The sequence below is a fragment of the Eretmochelys imbricata genome, chromosome 13 (genome assembly GCF_965152235.1).
Source record: "Eretmochelys imbricata isolate rEreImb1 chromosome 13, rEreImb1.hap1, whole genome shotgun sequence".
Lineage (NCBI taxonomy): Eukaryota > Metazoa > Chordata > Testudines > Cheloniidae > Eretmochelys > Eretmochelys imbricata.
Genome location: NC_135584.1, coordinates 67,251 through 93,025, shown reverse-complemented (window position 1 = coordinate 93,025; position 25,775 = coordinate 67,251). Strand labels below are relative to the sequence as shown.

The 25,775-nt window shown below is 43.4% G+C and overlaps 1 protein-coding gene across 1 annotated transcript; it reads right to left on the bottom strand.

Moving 5' to 3' along the window:
- Positions 1 to 2,579: 2,579 nt before the first annotated feature.
- LOC144273767 (protein-glutamine gamma-glutamyltransferase E-like) lies at positions 2,580 to 25,185 on the bottom strand. Its single transcript, XM_077832467.1, is given in 14 exon segments — positions 2,580 to 2,739; positions 4,033 to 4,157; positions 5,248 to 5,411; positions 6,540 to 6,857; positions 9,358 to 9,600; positions 9,689 to 9,792; positions 12,759 to 12,894; positions 13,439 to 13,619; positions 13,792 to 13,920; positions 16,350 to 16,468; positions 23,528 to 23,767; positions 24,010 to 24,279; positions 24,282 to 24,341; positions 25,179 to 25,185. Coding segments are annotated over 14 exon segments (2,256 nt in total).
- Positions 25,186 to 25,775: the final 590 nt, after the last annotated feature.

Below are 25,775 nucleotides of genomic sequence, written 5' to 3'. Positions count from 1 at the left end.
GTTCAGAGTGCTGTCCAGAGCGGTCACAATGGTGCACTGTGGGATAGCTCCCGGAGGCCAATACCTTCGAATTGTGTCCATACTAACCCTAATTTGAAATGGCGATGTCAATTTCAGTGCTAATCCCTCGTTGGGGAGGAGTACAGAAATCAGTTTAAGAGCCCTTTATATCGAGAAAATGGCTTTGTTATGTGGATGGGTGCAGGGTTAATTCAGATTTAATGCTGCTAAATCCAACATAAACTTGTAGTGTAGACCAGGCCTTAGTTCCAGTTTGTTTGGCCCTTTGCCCTGGAGAAAGCTTTTGAAAGCAGAGCTGTTTTTCCTGAGTGAGTAAGCACTGCCTACACTAATGACCCTTGTGTTTCTCTCCTCTGGTCCTTTCATCTTTCCCGTCTCAAGAGTTAACTAGAAACAAAAGCTGGCAACTCATCCTGGAATGAAGCTGTTATGAGATTTCAGTACAATGTGATCAAATTCAAAGGGAAAGAACTAGGGGAGCTTCCTGTCACACTGTTCTAGGTATCTGGTATCTTTGTCCTGGGTTTTTCTTGTCTTCCATATTAATTTCAAGGGTGCTTATAAATGAAAAAAAAAAGTCTGTGTCCTTTTGCTGCTTTGATGTCTTATTTTTCACACACACAAATGTAGATCTTGTCTCTGCTAAACCAGTTTTTTCCTGAAAGACTCTGTGACCAACTGAAGAAACAGTGGGATTATATCACATCAGATAATTTTGGCCTGCTAAACCCAGGGTTGCGAGTTCAGTCCTTGAGGGAGCCATTTAGGGATCTGGGGCAGAAATTGGGGATTGGTCCTGCTTTGAGCAGGAGGTTGGACTAGATGACCTCCTGAGGTCCCGTCCAACCCTGATACTCTATGATTCTAACAAACAACTGAAACTTGATTAATCTACTCAAACTTGTTACAACTCTTTGGTTCAGCTTTTTGGCCCTGTTAAGGCTGCTTTGCAATGCTCCAGTGACAACGCAGTTTTAAATGGATGGTCAGTTGAACTGGTTGGGTTGGCATAGCAGTTCTTATCTACCTTCTTTCACACCCTGATGTAAGGAGAGCAAATCCAACAGCAGCTATGTCCACCTCATGATACCCCAGTTGCCATATGGGCCCTTAAAGGGCCACTGTCCCTTGTGTAATTTAGAGAACCCTTGAGGCTGCCCTTAAATTGTGCCTCAGGACTTGACCCTGTGTTTTGCAGTGCTAGGATCAGGGTACTGTAAAGGTGGCTTAAATTGAGGTTTGTGAACGCAAACACCCTCATTGAAGTGTGCAGTGGTGATTACATATGCAAGTCACGTACGAGCAAAAGTATGCATTTGACGTTTTGGCCTGGCTGTAGTGTGCTGCTTGTGTAACTGTGATCAGCTTATTGGGGGGTGGGGTGGGGAGGAAATAACACTGGATTTTTGCATGTAAATACAAGACTTTAATTTCTACACCCCTAGACACTTCTTGGTCACAGCATGCTGCCCTAAAATTAGACTGTGTCAAATGTGTATGGGTCATACCCCCAACTCTGTTCTATGAGTGGGCACGACCCTGACATGCACAAGAATTCTCAGTTTGTGGTGGTGATATCTTTGGTTTCTTTCTCCAAATGCTTCTGTGGCTGACTGGGAACACGTGATAGGTGTATTGCATGGATTATGGAAATGCTTAGTGTCCTGGATTTGCTTTTCCAGGTCCCCAGAATTGATTTTCCAGCCTCAAATTGATTGTAATGTTTGTCTTTCTCATTCTTAGAGGTCAGACAGGAAGTTTGAAGAAAATACTAATTTACATTTTGTTTTGCTTGACAAAGTTTATCATGGTGCAGTAACTTATTATGCAGATATAGAGGTAGTAGCATAGCACAAAAGTACAGAAATGAAGTAGGCACTGGCAAAAATATTCCATTACTGATTAATTTGTAAAATCTGGGAAAAGGAACCCTCAACACCTTGAGTTTCCCATGCTATTTCTGTGGGATACATAATTCACAATATCACTGGCATTACAAGGAAATTATACTTCATTGAAACCATTCTTTGAAAGTTTTATTAATTGCTAACAAATTGGGATTAAATCACAACCAGACTGTAACTGTAATTAAACACCTATGGGAAAAGCCAATGTTCTGACCAATCTTAACGCAAAGAGTCAATGTATAAAGTCAGTAAAACACTGAAGCAAATACAACCCCCATCCCCTTAGGAATATTGTAATATTATCATTGTTTAACTCTGTCAGTCTCAATTCACCTGAGGCAGGAGAGAATCCCACAGGATGTACTTTATGTTGTTGCATTTGTTCTAGGACAAGAGTTGCAGAGTAGAGAGGCAAAAAAGAAACACAAATAGAGATATTTGAGATTAGACAAGGAAATATTGTGGAAGCAAGAGAGTCATCCTGTTGTTGTAATGCAGAGAGATGAGCTATTTTCCTGCATTGCACTTCACAAGGACATTCAGAATGAAAATGTACTAATTTACAGTCATCACTATGATTGTGCAGGGAAAAACGCTTTTTAATGCTAGTGTAGAAATAGGGTAATGTCTCTGATCACAGAGCCAATCCAACTATTGCAACTGACCGAGGGCCACATCGATGGTCTCAAATCCCTTAACATAGGCAAACTTGTCACAAGAGAAGTCCACCTGCAGCTGCATCGCACCACTTCTGTGGGGTGTGAATTCTAAGTAAATCTTTGATCGCTCCTTGGGTCCCAGTGGTGCCACACTAAAACAAAGAAAACATCAGTGAGTTCAGGCTCAGATAGGAAACCCTCCTATTATGTATCCCAGAGAGGCCCAAGGAACAAGCTAAAGTGGAAAGGAAAAGCAAAGCCACCTACAACTGTCACACCAAAGAGACGATTTGAAGTATCTGAGGGGCAGCCCTGTTTCCTGGGAATTAGTTGGGACTCAAGGCTCCTCTGTGGATCAGGAAGCAATAAGAAATGCTAGATTTATAAAGGGAAAGAGATGAGAGGGCGGAGAGTGCTACTGCATATCTCCATATTTAGATGCAATACAGAGCTGTCAACTGTCCAGGTTTGAGACTGATGATTTGGGTCCTCAAAATGGGCAAAAACTCATATTTTAAAGAGCCCCTCCAGTTGTCAGGCACCTGCGTTACTGACACCCCATTATCATTGCCTAGGGCTGACGTGTGGTAGGCTTTGTTTTTTTTTCTTTCCCCTGAACTGAGCTGATAATTCAGAGGCAATAGCTTCCAGGGACCCTCTGTGGAATTTCATTTTGCAGACCCCTATGGATTAGTAAGGGGACTTTTATAGTTCCCACCGGAAGCATAAGCCAGACCAGCTCATGGTAAAACATGCTGTTAGACCCAGTATGGAATATTGAACATTGTGGATTCCTCAATGAAGAGCTCAAAAAGACAATGCCCAGCAAAACAATAATTAACGGGGCATTCTGTAAAGGCACGTTTTTCCCCAGCTTCCCATTCACCAATATTTATTTATTTTAAGGGAAGCCAAAGCAACCCTGCTTGCTTATGCTGGGAGGAAGAAAGCTATGGCAGGCTTTTATCTATCTACTGTATTTTGGACTCATCACTGTACTATCTGAGTAGCTCCCACATATTTAAAAGCAGAACTAAAAAGCCCTGCTCTAGGTGCCTCGCTGAAGACTCGCCAACCTGTTCCACCACACTTCCTCTTCAATTTTTTTAAACAAAAAGTCAAGAATAACAAATAAATTTCACCTGAAAATGGGAAATCTCCTAAAGTTTTACTTCTGTTTCGTGTGTTGCACTAAAGATTCCTAATGGACTGAAAACCTCAAAGTCACATGTTCAAGACCTGATGGCACACTGAGAACACATCCAGCAGATCTGGGCATTGTTCTTCATACGTATTTCCTAAGACTTGCAGTTTCATACTTAGTTTAAAATGCATGTTGAAGATGGAATGTAAATGTTCTAAGTCTTGCTCACCAAGATACCAAGGTCAGGACTCTGTCAGTCTTTTATCAAAAGTGATAGACAGGTGACGCCCCTTTTACTTACTCTATCTTGACCTCTTGATTCATCAGTTTCACCAGCACCACACAGTCCTTCACTGGCTCTGGGAGAGGATTGGCATATGAGATCTCTACAGTAACAGGCTTGTGCACCACAACCTGTGCAGGAATCTAAATGGGGGACAAACATTTCTGATGATTCACAGTTCTTATGCTTTCCCCTCCCCCCCTTGCAGGACATTTACTTGTGAACAGTCAACGGTGTTAACCTTTTCAGGAGGTTCAGACACTCTCCCAGGAATGGAGTGGCAGACATAATGCAGGTGTGGGCAGAGCATGTTTCTCCTTCAGGGGATGGATGGGCTATAGGTAGAACTATGGAATTTAACTTCTGGTTGATGTGCATCTCCCCTTTCCTGCCTTTTCTTGGTGCTGAAGCTGGGCTGGTATTAGCTGTGCAGTTGAGTGGAGGCAGGGAAATGTATATATTTTAAAAGATTTGAGGCTCAGATTTACTCAAACATGTCTTTTTAAATCAGTTTGTCCTTTAGTTTGCTGCCTGATTTTCTGTAGTAGAATGAGCACTGAACATGCTCTTGATAGTGATTAAAGATGCAAAACAGTATAAATCAGCCTTCATGTTAGTGTGAATTCAGGCTCCAAGTCTATTTCAGGACAGGGCAATGTCATTTGAGAGCAGCCAGAAAGCTACAATAAATTAAAGTAAGAATGAAAAATTTAAAACTAATCCAAAACAAATGATCTGATGGCACTTGACTTGGAAGGTGACTTGGTAGGGAAAGTGCCTGGATACATTTTTACTACAGAAGAGAAAACACAAGTGGTAAATAAACACAGAGAGTCAGGGCAAAGTTTCAAAAGTGGCCTCTGATCTTTTCATTCCCAGCTTGACATCTTAAGGTTTCTCAAGCTGGGCAACAAGAACTCAGTAGCCACTTTTGGAAAACTTGGTTTGGATTTTCACACTTGATCCTAGAATTCCCATAAGAACATAAGAATGGCCATACTGGGTCAGACCAAAGGTCCATCTAGCCCAGTATCCTGTTTTCTGACAGTGGCCAATGCCAGGTGCCCCAAAGGGAATGAACAGAACAGGTAATCATCAAGTGATCCATCCTCTGTCACCTGTTCCCAGCTTCTGGCAAACAGCCCATCTTCTGGGCTGAACTCTAGCCACAGGACTCTGTGAGAACTCTTCCATTTGCTTTCCATTATGGGCAGCAGGCAGACAGCTCTTTACCTTGATGAAGATGGTTGGAGACTCTAAAGTGATGGTCTTCTCCACCATCATCTTTGCCTCCTGTGTGTGCATGACTTCACACAAGGCAGTCACTAAGATCTTCTTATCATCAGTCAGGGACTTTTCATACTGGGCATAAGAGATCTTTAACTGAATCTGTTTCTCTGAAATGCAAACATATTTGGAAAGTATCAGACTCCAGTAATTTCACAGATGCCCCGGGTGACTTTGTTTTTAGTCTTGTCTTCTCTGTAGTATGTGTTTACAGGATGGCACAGACAGAGGATGCTTGGTTCCATGTGAATCTCTTGCCTGCAAGCCCCTGCTCTGCATCACTCCTTGCTGGCTGCTGCAGACAGTTCTGCTATCTGGTACAAATTCCATTTTGCTTCCTCAATCTAACCCTACTCTCTTCAATAGAGAGTACACTGGTGAAACTGAAAGCAGAATTTGGCCCTCTACATTTATTTGTATACCTGTCCTTATATTACTGACAACTGGCTGGGTAAGACATTTGGTCTATCCCTCCATGTATCCTTTTCTAGATTTTACCTCTGCTGACTGGGTGAAAGATTGGGCCAATTATCACAAGGTCCCTGCCCAATCCCCTTCCTCATTGTCTCATTCCTTACAGTTTTTCTGCTATGTATGGAAAAAGAATAGCTTCTCCCTCTGCAGCCCTCTGGGATGAAGAAGTTCTGTATATCTTGCACTTGTTTTATTAACCCTAACCTCGTTAAGGAGACATGGAGCTTTGCTGAAACTTTTACTGTATCCTAATTTGTTTTTACTGCATGTACACCCTCCTCTGTTAGATTCTCTTCAGTGATCCCTGTTGACTGAGAGAGAGAACATAGCCTAGTCTTGAAACACTTTGACCAATTTGGGGGAGGGATAGCTCAGTGGTTTGAGCATTGGCCTGCTAAACCCAGGGTTGTGAGCTCAATCCTTGAGAGGGCCATTTAGGGATCTGGGGCAAAAATTGGGGATTGGTCCTACTCTGAGCAGGGGGTTGGACTAGATGGCCTCCTGAGGTCCCTTCCAACCCTGATATCCTATGATTAGCCCACCACAGAGAGGAATTCATCTTTTTTTTTTTTTTTAACACTATAATCGTCATACTAGTAAAGGATGGACAAGCAGATTTTGTTCCTCGGCAATTTTGCAAGAATTGCAAAGCTGATATAGATATGCATTTGGTGTATCTTTCTCCTGTCCTTTTGACTGTGAATAGTTATTTTCTCAGTTTAAGAACATGGTTTTGTTGACTGTCCAATCATGTGAAAAGTTACCTTCTTTAGAACCAAGATCAACAGATGTGGCTGCCTGCAAGATCTCTGCCACTGCTCTCCTTGTGTACAGGATGGTTGATGCACTCAGGTTCACCTTTACAGGTTTATATTCAGAGGACAGGTTGGTGAGAATTAAGATTAGGTTGATATCTTTGCCAAACACAGGGGGTTCAACTAGCTTGAATACCCCAGAGACCTCAGGTTTTCTAACTGTTTCTGATGATCCCTCATTAGGAACTTCTGAGAGTCTTTCTGTGAGGTGTGATCCACGTGCCTTGGCACAGGCCTTTTTATACACCTCTCTTTCCTCGTGAGAGCCTGGGTGAAAGGGAAACATCAGTAAATTTCATAGCTATGTCTCCATTACACAGTTCCTAGGTTAAGGTTATAAAGAGAGTCCAGTATACCAGCTCTGCACTACCCACCAACCTGAGGTACCTGCAGATCCCATTTGTATTGTAGCTCCCTAGATCTGGGATTTGCACATCTAAGTATTTGTGATACAGTGAAATTATAACAGTCACTAAAATGAAGTACCTTGTCTTCCTGCTAATTGCTGGTCCATAGGGCTCCTATTGTCTCCTGTCTTTCACCACAGTATGCAATAGGACTTTGCTCTGTAACTCTGCAGGCCCTTCTGATAACTAACTTCTACACTATTTATGGTTGCATTAAAAACATCCTGAGCAAATTTCCAGAAATGGCCACTGATTTTAGGTGCTCAACTCAGGATGCTTTTATCTGAGCACCTCCAGCTCCCATTAACTTCAGTTCATGCTTTAGGTGCTCAGCACTTGCAAAAGATCAGATTCTAGATGTTTGAAGTCGGGTATCTGGACACTAAAGCACCCAATATCAATGGCAACTTCAGAAAAATGTGTCTGTAAATCACTGATGTCATAGCATCAGCATGATTTAAAACCATAAAAGCCAGGTAGCAGAAAAAAGTTGCCCCGCTTAGCTCAGCGCAGCATTTCTTGCCAGTCTGAATGTTCATCCTATGAGCATTTCATGCCATGAATAAACTGAACTGTATTTTGTGACAAATAAACTTCTAATTGCAGTATTCCAGAGCCATCAGGTAGACAAATGACAACATTTATGATACAAGCTACGTGGGGGATGACACGTACTCAGATTTTAAATCTGTTTCCATTTAGTTTAATACAGTTTTAATCCTTAAAAATCTGAGTAGTTCCTCAGATGAAAATGCTTGACTGTTTTCTGGGGGTTTGTTACTCTGAGGGGGTAGTTGCTGCTGGAAGTCAAGGAGGTTCACAGCAGCACGGAGCAAAGAAAGGCTCAGACTTTTGTCGGGAGTAGTTTTGACTCCATCTCTCCACTGGGGAAAATCCATGCTGGTGTCCTGCTTGTGCTCTATTATTGTTTGTTATGTGTATTGTAGTAGTCCCCAGAGGCCTCAGTCAGGACCAGTGCCCCACTGGGCTGTAGAAAGACATTGTTAAGACAGTCCCTGACCTGAATCACTTAACAACTGTATTTAAGATAAGATGAAACAAGTGGGTGTAACAAACATTTGGAGGGAGGATGAGGGTATAAGTGATACGAACATGTGGCTACACAGGCCACAATTAGAAGACAGGTTTCAGAGTAACAGCCGTGTTAGTCTGTATTCGCAAAAAGAAAAGGAGTACTTGTGGCACCTTAGAGACTAACCAATTTATTTGAGCATGAGCTTTCGTGAGCTACAGCTCACTTCATCGGATCCGATGAAGTGAGCTGTAGCTCACGAAAGCTCATGCTCAAATAAATTGGTTAGTCTCTAAGGTGCCACAAGTACTCCTTTTCTTTTTGCGAATTAGAAGACAGTGTTTTGTGGGGGACTGGGGATATTAAAATATGAATAAATGCAACTTGACGCCCATTACTAATTCTCCATCCATCTATCAGGCCAGAACCACAAGGTGGAGACAGGGCAGCCAAGAGTGAATGTGCACAGGAGTGTCTGGGAGTCAGAGGGGAAAATGAGCCCTTGGCTACAGGTAGGCAGGCAAGGAGAAAGAGGGATGATTCACTCCGAGAAGACGGGATATTGCTGTAGGAAGTATGAGGTGTTGGGGAGTGGTGGGGACATCTTTCTGATGAGGAAAGGGAGAAAAGGGGCTAGCAGGGAGCATCTGGTGAAGTTACAGGGTGGAAGGGTGACTGAGGAACTGAAACAAGTATTTACCCATCTGAATCTCCTCATATCACAGTAGTTAACATGTTAAACTTTGCTCATTCAAAGTGAAAACCGTGGAATTGTCTCAGTTGTAAAGCAGAATTAATGACCAATGGAAACAAGTAGAATGATGTTCCTGTGGAACCCTCAGAATTTCAGGATGTAGCTAGTGCATGCGACTGCCTGCGCAGATCCAGTTCCTGTCATAGCTAATAGCATGAGTGGAACCTGGACATAGCCAGTGCCTTGGTGGCACAGAGAGGTCTAGAGATTTCTTATGTAGCTGGTAGTGTAGATGGGACTCAGTTTCAAGGATATTAGTGGTGTCTTCTACAATCATTTTTTTTACTTCGGTTTTCAGGAAATTTTAATTGCTGGTTTGCTTTGGGTGTCAAAATGTACCTATGAAATGATGTACTGCAGAATATTGGCCAGTGCATTTCCTGCTAAAGATTCCATCCAGCACACACCATGAATGTGGTACCCATTGTTTTATGAAGCAAGACTGACAACAGTATTGCCAGGAATATTGTTCCAAATGAAGCAGAGAAGTGATTAAACCAAAATATGCAACCAGTCCTAACCCTCCAGTCCTGAGAACCCAAGAGGAAATTCATTGTGATAGTTTGCCTTTACCTTCTGGATATTTATAATTGTTAGTGACATCCACTCGGGAATTACTGCCCACAGCTTTGGTGCTGATGGCCTTGCCAATTCTCTCAGTGTCACAATACACTTTTTTTTTGGTTCCATCTTTGTAGACAATCCATTGGTTGCAGTCAGCATTCACCTCCGTAAACACAAATAGGGTGTCATAGTCCAAGTCTACATCACCTTCTTTGATGGCTCTGACAGAAGCAGGACCGCACTGAAATATCCCTAGGGCATGAAGAAAAATCAGCAACCTTATTAGGCACTTTGAGTCTCAGCAAAGGGACAACTTCATAAGAGGAACTTTACCTGTTACCTTTGCTTTGCTCTTGCGGAGTTGAATCTAGAACCTGCCATCCACTGTATGGTGTTCCCAAGTCTCTTCGAATGAACCAAACTTCGTTCCAGACATGATAATCCCTGAAGGTGAGAATGAACAGAGGTACGGTTCAAAAGAAGGGCAGAAATCCAGCCAATCTGTCTAATGATGGGACTATGAAGAGATCCTTCGGAGGACCTACATATTACCACTCTGGGCACAAGAATGGAATGTGATGCTTTTAAGGTGTTGCTGAGATGTAACATTGAGTCTCTTGGGATTGTAACAGAACATGATGGCTTCCCTAAGGGAAAATGATACTATCTGGGTATTACTGGGGTTCAGCCTTTAAGAAAGGGCATCCTCGGAGGGACAGTGACCCAGAGGAGTCGTGTGGCTATTAGGACTATATAAGAAAGCATCTGTAGCTCAGTTAGGGAGTCTCCAGGTGGAAACATGACCTGGAGGGTGGCTCTCAATTAAGGAAGCTGGGTAAACCTTGGTCCAGGAGGGGCTGTAAGGGAAACCTGCAGGGAGAAGGAGGCACCTGCAGCACTAGACGGTGAAACCTAGGAAAGGGGTTTCCTGTCGAGAGAGTGAGAGAAATGCTGAGCTCAGAAATGGGGCTGTAGTCTGTGGGAGACAGGTCACAGAAAGGACCCTGAAAGGTGTGAGAGCAAAAAGGAAAGACTGGAGGCAATATAGCACTGGTAGGGGCTTGACAGCTCAGTTAAGAACACAGAATATAAGAATGGCCATATTGGGTCATCTAGCTCACTATTATGTCTTCTCGCAGTGGCCAGTGCCAGGTACTTAAGATGGAATTAACAGAACAGGTGATTATAGAGTGATCCATCCCCCTCTTAGGGGCTTAGGACACCCAGAGCATGGGACTGTGTCCCTGACCATCTTGGCTACTAGCAATTGTTGGATCTACATTCCACGAACTTATCTAATTCTTTTTTGAACCAAGTTATAGTTTTGGCCCTCGCAACATCCCTTGGCAATGAGTCCCACAGGTTGACTGTGCATTGTGTGAAAAAGTACTTGTTATGTTTGTTTTTACACCTGGTGTCTATTAATTTCATTGGGTGACCCATGGTTCTTGTGTTATGTGAAGGGATAAATACCACTTTCTTCACATCATTCATGATTTTATAGACTTCTATCATATCCCCTCTTAGTTGTCTCTTTTCCAAGCTGAACAGTCCCAATCTTTTTAATCTCTCCTCATAAGAAAACTGTTCAATACTCCTAATAATTTTTGTTGCCCTTCTCTGTACCTTTTCCAATTCTAATTTTATTCAGGGGCCTCAGGATGGGGAATTTCAGAAGGGAAGGAAAGAGGAAGACCCAATCCCCTTCAATCCTGTATTATCAGGGTAAGGAACCAATTAGTCCTGGTGAGAACAAAAGGACCACTGATTGAGTCCAGGGAGGGCAAAAGACTACTGCGTTATGCCCTCCAGCAATAAACAGACTGGTGCAAGGAATAAGCCAAGAAATGTTGCCAACTCTTAAAATTTTATTGTGAGTCTTGTGATATCTGGTGTTTTTCTTAAAGCCCCACATGATGGAGTCAATTGGTTGTGTGAGAATCTTGAGAATCTCCACTTTCATTTAAAAAAAACAAAAACAAACTAGCCCAACTAGTTGTAGAGAAAAGCTGGAAAACATGAAGTGAGTAGTCTAAAGGCTCAGAAACCAGAAGGCAGTTGAAAATGAATCCAAAATGTATTTTTAAAAAACCAACAACACAACATGATTTTTAAACTAGTGCCATGACTTTTTGGGCCCAGACTCATAATTTTTGAACACTTAGCTATTGGTAATTCTGGGCATGAGCTGGTATTTTAGCAACAAGACGGAACTACTGAACCTGGGGAGGGCTGGAAGATAGTTGTTTGTTTTTGGACTGGTTTTTGTGTTGCTTATTCCCATACGGGGAAGGCCTAATTTTAAGGTTGGTCAACAAACTTTGGTCACCTATTCACCGGAGGAGACCCAATAGTCCAGTGAAGGAGACTGAAGCATAGATGTGTGATGACAAGAGGTCATTACATCAGTAAACCTGTTAAGAGCATGAGAGAAACAGAATTGCATGTGACTGCATGGGCAGGAACAAGATTTTTTTTTTTTTTAAGAGATTGGTGGGTGAGAGATTTGGAGCATGAATTATAGAATATCAGGGTTGGAAGGGACCTCAGGAGGTCATCTAATCCAACCCCCTGCTCAAAAGTGGGACCAATCCCCAATTAAATCATCCCAGCCAGGGCTTTGTCAAGCCTGACCTTAAAAACTTCTAAGGAAGGAGATTCCACCACCTCCCTAGGCAACGCATTCCAGTGTTTCACCACCCTCCTAGTGAAAAAGTTTTTCCTAATATCCAACCTAAACCTCCCCCACTGCAACTTGAGACCATTACTCCTTGTCCTGTCCTCTTCCACCACTGACAATAGTCTAGAACCATCCTCTCTGGAACCACCTCTCAGGTAGTTGAAAGCAGCTATCAAATCCCCCCTCATTCTTCTCTTCTGCAGACTAAACAATCCCAGTTCCCTCAGCCTCTCCTCATAAGTCATGTGTTCCAGACCCCTAATCATTTTTGTTGCCCTTCGCTGGACTCTTTCCAATTTATCCACATCCTTCTTTTAGTGTGGGGCCCAAAACTGGACACAGTACTCCAGATGAGGCCTCACCAATGTCGAATAGAGGGGGACGATCACGTCCCTCGATCTGCTCGCTATGCCCCTACTTATCTCATATATATATGAAATCTTAAACTTCTTAAATTACTGCTAATTTTCAAGTCCTTTGGGTTTTTTGCCAAAGGACAACCGGATACTGTTAAATCAAGAGCAAAGTAGCTCAGTGTACAGTTTCCTTCCAATCTGGAAACTGCTTTATCAGGTTATTTTTTTTTTATATGAAGATTCTCTGGTTTCCATCAGGTCTGTGCTGCTGCTGCGCTGTATTTACTAGCGCAGAGGCCAGAGCCGCATTGCTTTTGTGGTAACTGATGCCCTATCTCTAAGTGTTGCTGAGATACAGAAGCTTTTATATTTACCATGAGGAGTCTCTGCTGATGTTAAGGCACTTTCCAGCACTGTCATAGTATTTATCAATACTCAGGTTTCCATCCGCATCATGGGCAGAATTAAAGTTTGAAATCAAACGAGTTGGAATCCCCAAACATCTCAGGACTGAAACACACAAATATACAGAAATGCTCCAACTGTCTTATTGAAAATGTTTAAATGCTAAACACCCTGTTTCTCAGCCACTCCAGACCAACTAGTTTCACTGGCTGTGACTCATCAGCATTTTCACAGTGTTTGAAGCGCTGTTTCCGAGTGTTGAGTGAGTCATGTTGTGTTTTGTAGGGTATCTTGACACAGGAGCTAGAAGGTGCAAATTGCAGCTCAAGAAGGCATACCCATGCTAGCTCTGATCAAGCTAGTGTGCCAAAGGAAGTGTAGATGCAGTGGCGTGAGGGGCTACCCGCCCTAAGTACATATCTAGGGTATCAGATGGGATTGTACTTAGGGTGGCTAGCCCCTTCCTGATGCTTGCACTGCCAGGGGTTAACTTCTATTTTTAACGCACTAGCTTGGTCAGAGCTGGTGTGGGTATGTCTCCCCATGCTGAAGTTTACCCCTTCCAGCTCTAGTGTACTCATAGGCTCGTGAAGTGATGGAGGTTACAGAACACCTCCATTTCAGTAGCATTATTTTTTCTAAGATGTACCTGTGCACATCACTCCTGCAAAAACCCAGCACTGGCCGTACTGGACAGGCTTGTAATTTTCTTGACGCCACTTCCTGAGGATCACCACACTACCATTCCATCTGGATGGGTTTTCATGCTCAGAGAAATTGTCATCCCAGCTTCCCTCCAGCACCCCGTTATCATTATCATTCCCGTTGATCTAAAATATTAAAGACATAGAATTAACAAAAGGAGAAGTCCTGTGTCAAGTTCTTCAGTCACATTATTCACACACAGATGGTTCTGTTGAACTTTGCTGAGTTCCACTATGCAGCTACGGCTTTTTGCTGGTAGGTATGTTTGAAACCAAGAGCAAATAACCCATTCCTTACCATTGAACTGATCACCCGCCCCACATATTTAGGATCTCCTCTGTGGAACGCATCGGTGACTGGGTCCTGACGACAGTACAGGCTCAGATCCAGCATGGTAAGGCAGGTATTTAGAATGCCATCTTGGAACTGTAACCAAGAGAGACAAAGCCTTGTAAAGAGAGAGTTAATTTTTCAAACAGAATTTGAAGATAAACTCCCCAGGAGCTTCCTCTTTCTGAGAAATCCAAACATAAAGATGTACTGGGACTGGAGGTACACAAAGCCCTCTGGCTGGAGTGCAGCGCACACAGCTGTTATACTGGCTAAGTGACAGGACATAATAGAGGGGGAGGGATAGTTCAGTGGTTTGAGCATTGGCCTGCTAAACCCAGGGTTGTGAGTTCAATCCTTGAGGGGGCCTTTTAGGGATCCGCTGCAAAAATTGGGGATTGGTCCTGCTTTGAGCAGGGGGTTGGACTAGATGACCTCCTGAGGTCCCTTCCAACCCTGATAGTCTATGATTCTATGATACCAGACTGGAGAAGTATGGTATAATCAAAATAAGCCAAATTCATCCTGGTAACTGTTTTGTTTCAGTAGAGTTACACCAGGGATGAACTGGTGCAGTAGAACTGTATTGCTCCAAAGATAATTCAAGCAAGGCAAATTATTGTATTGATTAGATCTGTATTCGTATCCTATGGGCTGTAATCTGGATCAGGGCACCCTGGTGTTTGGCACTACATAAACATATAACACAGAGAAAGTCCTTGCCTCAAAGGCCTTACAAGCTAAGGCAAGCAAACTGATAAAGCCCAAGGGAACAGAATGTTAGGAAGAACCTGTCCCTTCCTGCAAGTTCTTGTGTGGTGCACTGCAGCGAGGGCAACATTATTGTCTTCCAATGAAAATGTGAGCTGAGGCTATTCAGAGAGTTTTAAACTCAGGATGTAATCCTCTGAAATGAATGCAAGGTTTAATTCCCCAGCTCACCAGCTTCCTTTGCACTTGCTGACTTACACTCCATCCCTTTTTCACCCTGCTCTCTTGAGTGAGTGAGTGAGTGAGTGAGTGAAGAATGGGTGTCTAATAAGATACGTGTATAAGTATCATCCTCAGTTTGCTGATGAGGTGCTTAGCTATGTACCTCCCTCTCAGGCAAAACTTCTGCCTGTGCATGATGCTGAGCGCATTCATTAATACTGGATTGGGGCTCCTTTGTCCTCCTTATAGCTGCACTGAACAGCAGAATTGACATACATAAAACCATAGTCAGAAGCATAAGATATTCTTGGAAATAAAGCAAATATCCTGACTCCCCTCATAGTGCCCTAAATAAACAGGTACAGATACCAAAGAGACAAATGTGGATAAGAGAACATGAAATCAGAAGTGGGATAAAGACCTGAGTTCCCAAGTACATCTCCTATAGTTGATACAATTGCAGAACTGTGGTATGTAACCTATCACTTAAATCAGCTTCTGTACCAGATGTCTGAAGGATAGCTAATGTGATGCCAATTTTTTAAAAAGGCTCTAGAGGACATCCTGCAGATGATAAAAAACTACTCAACATAGTTAAATCCAAAGTAGACTGTGAAGAGTTATAAAGGGATCTCTCAAAACTGGGTGACTGGGCAACAAAATGGCAGATGAAATTCAATGTTGATAAGTGCAAAGTAATGCATATTGGAAAACATAATCCCAACTATAATTCAAAATGATGGGGTCTAAATTAGGTGTTACCATTCAAGAAAGAGATATTGGAGTCATTGTGGATAGTTCTCTGAAAACATCCACTCAATGTGTAGTGGCTGTCAAAAAATCTAACAGTGTTAGGAACCATTAGAAAAAGGATAAATAATAAAATAGTAAATATCATAATGCCACTGTATAAATCCATGTTATGCCCACACCTTGAATATTACATGGAGTTCTTGTTGTCCCATCTCAAAAAAGATTTTAGAATTGGAAAAGGTACAGAGAAGGGCAACAAAATGATTAAGGGTACAGAACAGGTACCGTATGAGGAAAGATTAAAAAGACTGGGACTGTTCATCTTGGAAAAGAGTTGGCTGGGGTGGGAGGGATATGATGGAGGTCTATAAAATCATGAATGGTGCAGAGACCATGAATAAGGAAGTCTCGTTTACCCCTTAACATAACACAGCAACTAGCAGTTGCCTGATTAAATTAAGAGGCAGCAGGTTTAAAACAAACAAAAGGAAGTACTTCATTACGCAGCACACAGTCAGCCTGTGGAACTCATTGCCAGCGGATGTTGAGAAGGCCAAAAGTATAACAGGGTTCAAAAAAGAATTAGATACTTTCATGGAAGATAGGTCCATCAATGGCTATTAGCCACGATGGTCAGGGATGCAACACCATCCTGTTACCATCCCTAAGCTTCGGACTGCCAGATGCTGGGACTGGACAAAAGGGATTGGATTGCTTGAAGATTGCCCTGTTCTGTTCGTTCCTGGTGTACCATCTGACATCATCCGCTGTCAGATGAGTGGATGCTGGGCTAGATGGACCATTGTTCTGTCCCAGTATGGACATTCTTATGTTCTTACCTGCCCATAGTACCATCCTCTAGCTTCAATATAGTTGGCATTTCCAATAAAGATGATTCCATTTTCATCCAGAACATATTCCTGTCTTGCATCTTCATTAGCTATGTGGACATCATCACCTGAAAGCCCAAAGTTAGATGTGCTGTTGCACCTATAACTGAGGACATTGTAAGAGGGTTCAGTGTAGCTTATTGATTGAGAGATCACATGACCAAGCTCAATCAATTTCTTCATCAATGATTATACATCAAAGATTAATCAGCACTCTCTACAAAAAGGGTTAATACTTGACCAAGTCCAGGGAGAGAGGTTGCAGCTCACTTATGTTCCAACTTTCTCTCTCTTGATCCTGGAGTTTTAGATCTTGCTTGTTTACAGTATTTTACTTTCCCATTACATTTTGCAGTTGATTACATATTTACATTATCCAGTCATATGTTAATGTCATTTCTGTGGTTAACATTTCCTGTACCCCTGCAAGATCCATGTCTCCCCCCCACCAATACATTTCCAATCTATGGGCAGCACAAAGCTCATCTGTGAGTCATTTTCCATTATTTCTCTTTGCATAACTATGAAAAGCTTCACTCCATCATGTCTACCTATTTCTTTCTTTCTTTTGGTTTTGGTTACAGTTTCATAACTTGCTATTCAAATAGCAGAGCCAATCACATTTTATCTAACAAGCACATTTCTTATTTGCTATATTGGCTAGCAAATAGGTGGTTAAAAACTACCTTAGGCAACGGTAAAAATTGGTTATGAAAATAGGTCATACCTAGAGAGATTTCCATTCCTTTCAAGAGGGCACATTCTAAATTAGTTCAATAAGCTCAAAGCCAGGTAAACCTTTTTCATTCCCTTGATGTAACCTGTGTGGCATTCTGTGAGCTCTAGGCCTCTTTGGCAACAACACTGATGATAAACTTCAGCCAAAGCCATGTTTGTCTGAGTAAGTGGATCTATTAGCAGGAAGATCACATCTCATTGTTATGAATCCCTGAATCTGTACAGTTCAGTGTGGGTATGTTGTCCAGTATGTGGTGGGAGAAAATTAATAAAAATAACTCAAGTTGCATGGGACTATCCCAGATTTTCATGTTGCACCTTAGAGTTCACTGTACATTGCAGCAGTGAAGATGCAGAAAAAGAGCCCAAGTTGCTTCTTTGGATTCTTCTGCCTTGTTGTAGAAATTAGGGATGGAAAAGACCCTGTATTATTTTAAGGGCAGTATTGTTCCCTACTGTACATTTCCTAGTGATGTGTCCAGTCCAATTTTAAAAATCCCAGCACTGGGACTCCCCCTGCCTGAGACACATCAGTGTCAGAATCGTTTTACTCTGATATCCCGTCTGAGAGTAAGGCTACACTACCAGTGCTACCGTGCCACAGCTGCAGCTACACAACTGTGTGAGCACTGACTACAGCGAGAGGGATTTTCTGTCACTATGGTAAATCCACTCCCTTGAGAGGTGGTAGTTAGACTGACAGAGGAATTATTCTGTCTGCCGGGTGTGTCTACAGTGGGAGTTAGGTCACTACATTGCACAGGGCATGAAATTTTTCATAGCAATGTAGCTAGGACAACCTAAATGTTAGGTGTAGACCCAGCCTCAATGTTTCCTCTGTTAATTTCACTTCATGGCTCCTTGGTTATATCCTTGCATACCACATTAGGGTTGCCAGGCATCCAGTTTTCGACTGGAACACTCGGTCGACAAGGGACGCTGGCTGCTCCGGTCAGCAGTGCTGACCGGGCTGCTAAAAGTACGGTCAGCAGCGCAACGGGGCTAAGGCAGATTCCCTGCGGCTCCTGGAAGCAACTGGCATGTCCGGCTCCTAGACACAGGAGTGGCCACAGGGGCTCTGCATGCTGCCCCTGCCCTGAGCACCAGCTCCGCAGCTCCCACCGGCTGAGAATCACAGCCAATGAGAGCTGCAGGGGTGGTGTGCAGAGCCCCAGGCCCCTCTGCCTAGGAGCTGGACATGCCAGCTGCTTCTGGGAGCCCCTGAGGTAAGCACCACCACCTGGAGCCCCAACCCTGAGCCCCCTTCTGCACCCCAAACCCCTGCCCCAGGTCGGAACCCCCTCCAGCACCCAAACCCCCTCCCGGAGCCTGCACCCCAACCCCCTGTCCCAGCCCTGAGCTCCCGCCCACACCCAAACTCCTTCCCAGAGGCTGCACCCCCTCCTTCACCCCAACCCCCTGTCCCAGCCTTCTCCTGCATTCCAGCTATAATTACACTAGAGCTACATGCAGAGTGATGATGACCTTTCTGCCCTGTGATGTGTGCATGCACATGTTTAGGGTTGTGTTTTTATTCTGCAGCCAAAGTGCAACAATTCGTATCTTGTCTGATGTCTACTATCAATCTGAGGTCTTTTTCATGATTACTGCTTCCCAACTTTTTCCTCCCTGTTGAGCATATGCTCAGTGTAAACCAAATCTCCCTGTCTTTTTGCAGTCACCCAGACAATTACTGAACATTTTGTGTCTAATATTTTGCTGCCATAAATTACTGTTATAGAGCCAACCCTCCACATATTGATTTATATATTTGCATAAATTTAAAAAGACCACCTTTCCATTCATTAGAAGTATCCTTAACAAAACTTAAAACCCATATAAAAAGTTCCCTTCCCTTCATTATGACTAAGCAGCAATCCCTTCTCCCTTGACACTCAGTAAACCAGTTAAATTAGACTACAAGAATCCTCACCTTTTCCAATTCTTTCCTACCCTCATGGTTCTCCCCACCTTTATCAAATAGGTGTGAACTTTGCAACATGTCCTGAAGGTCTGGGGCTATTTTAGGACCAAGAGGGGGAACAAGTTGCAAAGTTGAGGGGGCTTCACAAAGAACACCTTGCTAGTAGCTCTTTTCATTTATACCAAGGGGCTCCAACTTGTGAGTCTCTGTTGATTGCAATTGCAGCAGTATAACTTGGGGAGAGAGGCATCTCGAAGGTAGTGTTTAAGCCATTTGTGGATGTATAGATTGGTACCAACATCTTTACTTCCACCACAAAAACAGTAGACAACCAGAACAGATCATAGAGCGCTGGAGCACAGTGCTTCATTGCATGATACTCCACTTTAATGACTGAGCTGCTGAATTCTACACTGGCCTCAGTTTCCAAGTGGGTTTAAGATATAACCCATATAGGCTATGTCTATCCTAGCACTTTTGTCAGTAAAACTTTTTTTGGTCAGGGTATGAAAAACACACCCCCCTGCCTGACATAAGTTACACCGACAGATGTGCCAGTATGGACAGCGTTATGTCCAGTTGCAGTGGGGGAGGTTTAGATTGGATATTAGGAAAAACTTTTTCACTAAGAGGGTGGTGAAACACTGGAATGTGTTACCTAGGGAGGTGGTAGAATCTCCTTCCTTAGAGGTTTTTAAGGTCAGGCTTGACAAAGCCCTGGCTGGGATGATTTAACTGGGAATTGGTCCTGCTTCGAGCAGGGGGTTGGACTAGATGACCTTCAGGGGTCCCTTCCAACCCTGATATTCTATGATTCTATGTCGGCGGGCGATCAGGTGGGTGGGCGATCAGGTGGGGGTGGCTTAATTGTGCTGACAGGAGAGCTTTCTCCTGTTGACATAGAGAGGCTACACGGGAGATCTTATAGCAGAGAAGCTGCAGCCATACAGCTGTGCCACTGTAAGATCTGTAGTGTAGACATAGCCATAGTGTGTGGTGAAGTAGTCTAACCTCAAGGTGACAAAGGTCTGGATGACAGCTACAAGATCTACATTCAGAGAAACAGTCTTAACCTCCTGGCCATATGTAAATGTAAAAGTCCTTGCTATTTCCTGATGGCTGTTGCCTTGCTACTACCTGATCTTCTGGTAACACTTAATCTAATCAGACCCCTACATTGCAAATTTGAACTAATGATGGACACCCATTTCATGAAGAAGAGGAAATTATATCCTTCAGTTGCTTCCTCAGACAACCAACACCACCTCAGTCCTGTTTGGAACCTCAGCCATGCCCCAGTCTCAGCCAAAGGGGGTATGATTGTCTACTTTCATGTTACCATCGCTCCTCAGCAGTGGCATGGCACTTGGAGAGTTCTTCCAGTGAGGCTTTGAGAGCCACAGGATGGTTAATGTACATTTTTAATAGGCAATATAGGTTAGTGTGTTCACGTTTGCTAAAATAGCACTCAATGACGGGGCAATTAGGGATGAACTTTTCTTGTGTGTGAATATTTAGTCAAATTCTGAATTGTTTGCAGCACTTGTGGCTTGCTTTTCCGTGAGCATTGGTACAATGGTTTTCTGTTTACAAATTTTTGGGGAATAGTTTATATAAATGCACATATGTAAACAGGCATATTTGCCTCATCAGTGCTGGCATAGGTATTGTGTATTTGTTGTCTTTGTAGGGAAGTGAGGGTGGTAGAAGGTGAAGAGAGACTAATGTGAAAAAGCAAGTGATATAAAAAATAAAACTGACCTGTAGGAGCAGCTATGCTCCCACCCCCTGATTTCAGCCTGTGCTGTACACTGCACTGTGGCGGCTGCTGGTTGCCAATATGGAGTTCTAAAGTTAGCACCATAGGAATCTCCAGGCCTTCTACAGCTCCCTGCGGCTTTCTGCACTAGTGCCCTCTCCTTCCACCTCCAACCTGTCACCAACCAGTCACGTAAAAAACAGTACCATTTGCCTTTGGGGACCAGTCGCCCGCACTGACTATCAAATACACCCAAAAGCCAAAGCATGCTGGAAAAAGTTTGATATTCAGAATTGTTTTTTAAATAGTAGGGGTTTGTAGCTGCTGGAGCAAAGTTCATTGGGCTCCTAGGGGCTCCTTGCATCCCACCATTCTACTCCCACAAACTCCCTGTGAGCCACCATCCCACACCCCTCTATTTCAGGGACTCCCTGCAACTCCCCCAGTAACCCTTATGGTGGGGTTGTGTGTACCCCTCAGTTCCTTACTGTCAGTAGCTCTATGCCACCTTTTTCCACTCCATTCCCCTTACCCCCTAAGCCAGGGGCTCTCTGTGCACCACTTTCTCCATACCATGGTCCCCCACTCCTATTTGCTAGGGTTTCAGTGTGCCCTCTTCTACAGCAGGATCCCCCTTCTCCCTTGCATGTGTGCACCTCTATTCTCCTTGCATAGCAGGGGCTCTGTGTGTGCACATTTAGCCCATATCCCCACTTTTGCCCAGGGAGTATGGCCCCCTGTTACCTCAGAGCAGAGTTAGGGGTATTGTTCTGCTGGCAGATGTTAATGGGAGCCATCAACCAGCTCTTCCGTGAACGGACAGTTACAGAGGTGCTTGAGTCCGTGGCTGTGCTAAACAAATTGCAGGGATGCCATGTCTCCCATTTTCCCCCTTTCAGTTTTCCAATCTCCCCCCTTTCCCCAACCCCAAATCAATAGGGTTCTGCCCATTGATGCCTAGAACATTCCCAGAAATTTTAGAATTGATCAGATATGAGGTCCAACAGTTCTCACGTTGTAGGTAAAAACAAATGCCATCAAGGTGGGTGTAAGGCCTTGCAAACTGTGCCAAGGAGTGATCTACGCATTACGAACTGAAATGGGCTACGTTTGCTGCGGATAAATTGTTCACACAGAGTGGCTGAGACAGCTCTTGTGCTTAGGGCAGGGATTATGTGAGCACCTGCCTGGAGTGTGACTGTTATTTACTCATTTCCATTGTGCCGCTCTTCCTGGCACCTCAGCACTTCAGTTACAGAGACTAAAACAAGAACAAACAAAATCTGTTTTGAATCTTCCTTTTCCACTTCCTCTCAGTAGTGGTACTTGCTTCAGTGGTATCGCACAGCCACAGGCAGGAGCCGTTCCTTGTGTTGGCACCAGGGAGTTGTTGTTAAACAGGGTAGAATATTAGGAAGCTAGGTAATAGTCATGCTGCCTGATGTTAGGGCTCCCCCTTATCTGGCCATTGCCTCAGAACCCTCTGATACCCTGATTTGGGGAGCTGCTCTTCCAAACCCTAGGGTTTAAACTGGGACAACAGAAATGGGAGAGCCACATTTTTTTCCTCTCCATCTTTCCATTTTCAACCAGCAACAATGAGACTCAGCCTGCCACCACCACTGCTGCCCCAGCACCCACTTTGAGCAGTGGCTCGCCACAGTGTCTGCACTGCAGGCAAACAGGTTGTTCTGTACCTGCAGATTTGTTTCCACCAGTCCAGATGCTTACCTAGCAGGTAGTGTTTCAGGCAGCTGTGCAGAAGCCTTTTCCCTGGGAAATTCCGTGTAGACACAGCCTCTGTGTCCTAATTATTATTCATTAATTATTATTATGGTGCCTTGCAAGGCATTCTGAGCTAATTAGTAGGTTTTTTGGTCTTGACTCATTCATTGGGGTGGCCTCTGACTCAGAACCCTAATTACTGATGTGAGGGCTGCTGCTCTGTAATTAGAGGAGGAAGCTGTTGCTAATTCTGCAGTCATTTCTCTTGTTCCTCTCCCTTTACACTGGGGGTTAGTGGCTTGGGTGGTTAGGGATAATTCCCTTAAAATTAGGAGACTAACTCAAGCCTTAAATTTTACCGTTCCATCATCACTTATTTGCCCAAAACCTGATCTCAGGGCTCTTCATTTCTACAGAGGTGCAAAATGGGAGAAGCAGAGCTGTACCCTTCCCAATCCACTGTGAAAGAAGTGGGGAAGCACAGGACCCTGGCCTCCTTCATGTCACACACCTTCAGGGTATGTAGGAATTCTGACTGGCCCAGCCTTCACCCGGCCAGCACCGTCTGTGAAGGATGTAGGAAGTGCTGGGCCCTTTACTTACATTTAGGAGTATGTGAAGGTATTAACTTCTACAAGAAATCACAGTGCCTCTAACTCAGGCCTTGGCAGGTACAAGCATTTTTTTCAGCAGATTTTCACCATTCTCTTGGCTGTGGAAATCAGGTGTTCTGGGTCCCCTAGAAACATCCTACAGGGCAACTTTGCACAGCTGGATATTTCACTGACACAGTTAGAACTCACCACCCAGAGGTTGGATATATTTCATAGTCAAAACAAATATTTAAAATGTTTAAAATAGCTGAATTTGCTACCTGCGATAACTCTAAATAAGCAGGGCTGAGGCATGAGCTCACTGTGCATGCTGTGAAAGCAATAAAATTTAATTAATACCTTGAAGAGCAAATATCTCAGTTCCTACCTGAACACCAAGGGTTAAAGAGCAGTACAAAGTGCCCCAGGAACTTGGAGGAGACCTTGTTGCCGGAGGTGATCTGGAGGCTCAGTTTGTAACGTCCAATGACTGCATTAGCTGGGCTGGATATTGAGAAGTTCATGTAGCTGGACTCACTGGGTCCTTGAACTGCAGTCCAGCCACTGGCCCCCACCTCAGAGAGGTTAAAGATGGCCTTGGTGTGATGTGCCTCTGAAGGGGCTGGCCCTGGCAGAGAGAACAACAGACAGCAGTGTTTATAAGAATGGGTATTTGTTTGTGGGTCACAGACAGAGGTCTGAACTGGTACAGATCTCACACTTACAATGAGCACATTAGAGACACACTGCTTCAAAAGTGAAATGAGTGAGGGGGAAGAACTTGTCTCTGAGCAAGATGAGAGGGGACCTGAAATGGGGAAAGATTAATCCTCTGTGACGGGGGATTAGTGGGGTTTCTGTAGGAGTTACCTATTTCTGTGACGAATGCTAAGTTGTCCTCCGTCTGCCATGGCCTGTTGAACCACAGGGTGATGGTGAAGACCTGCCCTCTCCTCACAGTCAGCTCTGTGCGGGCATATCTGTCAGTATGGTGTGCACTAGTGTTGGCTTTAGGATGCCAGCTGATTTGTGTTGGCGTGAGATCTGTAAAATAAGAGAGAAGAGCTGAAGAAATAGCCAGTATATTTAATTCCCAGAGGCAGAAGTCAGTCACTGGCAGCAGAAGGCTGGAGAAGTCAAGGAGCACAGATTTTGCTGCTGGAGGATTGTTGGACTGAGGGGAAGACTGTTTAGTACATTACCTAAGCCCAATGGTTAATCAGGGCTTGAAGAGCTTGTTGTGTTGTGTTCTGTCACATTCATCTCACATGGTTTAATGAACTTCCACATTTCATATAATGAAGTCATTAAAAGAAAAGTATTTGGCTCTGTCATTATCCCACTTTACAAGGATGAGCAGGTGGCATTTCAGACAAGGCAGCAGAAATTGTTGACACCAGATTCCTAGCACTTCAGGGGCTATCTAACTGGGGTGAAAAGGGGGACAGGATGATGGACTGTCAATATTAAAAAATTAAGGAAGGGGTATAACAAGGAGTAATAGGATTACATAAAGAGGTTGAATTTAGAACATAATTTAGGCTGAATAGCTGGGAAAACTTGACAGTTTAGGTTGCAGAATAGTCTCCTGAGGGAAACCTAGGATTTTTAAAAACTGCATTGGACTGATTTCTTTCATCTCTCTAATTAGAAGATGTAATCCTCTTCGTAGGGCCCAATTCACTATTGCCCTCCACCTTGAATAGTCATTTACACTAGTGCAAAGTAGGTATAAAATACTACTATTCAGATTTGTAGTATTTTACACACACTTTGCACTTGTATAAATGATTACACAAGGTGCATGGCAGCAGTAAATCGAAACCCTAGTTTCTACATATAATCTACAGGATCACAAATACAGCTGACAGTCATAACAAAACAACATTAAAATGCAGTGCAATTGTAAATTACAATGCAAAACTGCCCTCTGAAATAAGCAATCTATGCAGACACTTCCAATAAATACCTCTTAAGAAAACACTCTTAAGGACATGATTAATATGCTGATGAACACTCAGATTACATGTTGAACTCACCTGCCATTCTCTCTCTCTGTGTGTGTATGAACTGTAGATATCTTCTACTTAATTCCCCAGGGAAATCTCATCCACTTTAATAATAAAGATCAAAGTCTGCTTCTGTCATCTGAAATTCAAGAGAGGTGGGCGAGGTGCTTGGCAGTTGTAATTGATCCCTGTAGACTTGTTAAATACAATCAACTAGTTCCTATAATTTATGTCAGTCTAATGCCAATTTTCCTGATTAACATGGGGTGTAACTGTGGGAAGAGATGCTGAATTTGTTTACTCAGAAGAAGTACATTTGCTTGGATGCCCTGACAAGTAGGACTTCTTACTGGGAATCCTAGGTATGCCATGAATAAATCACATTTAGGAATGAGGAAATAGTGAGTGGGGGTATATGAGGCATATGGAAGTCAGAGTCACTTCTTGCTTGAAGAGTGACTTTTTTTTTTGTTTGTTTAGCAGCAGCTAAACTATATATATATAGTTTGCAAAAAGCTACTTTTGCTGTACAATGCTGAATTTTCACCTAGAGTAAGTTTATAGCTATTTGCTGCTCTGTCTGTGTTGTATCTATTCTGGGAATAATTAGAAATTGTCAATCCAATT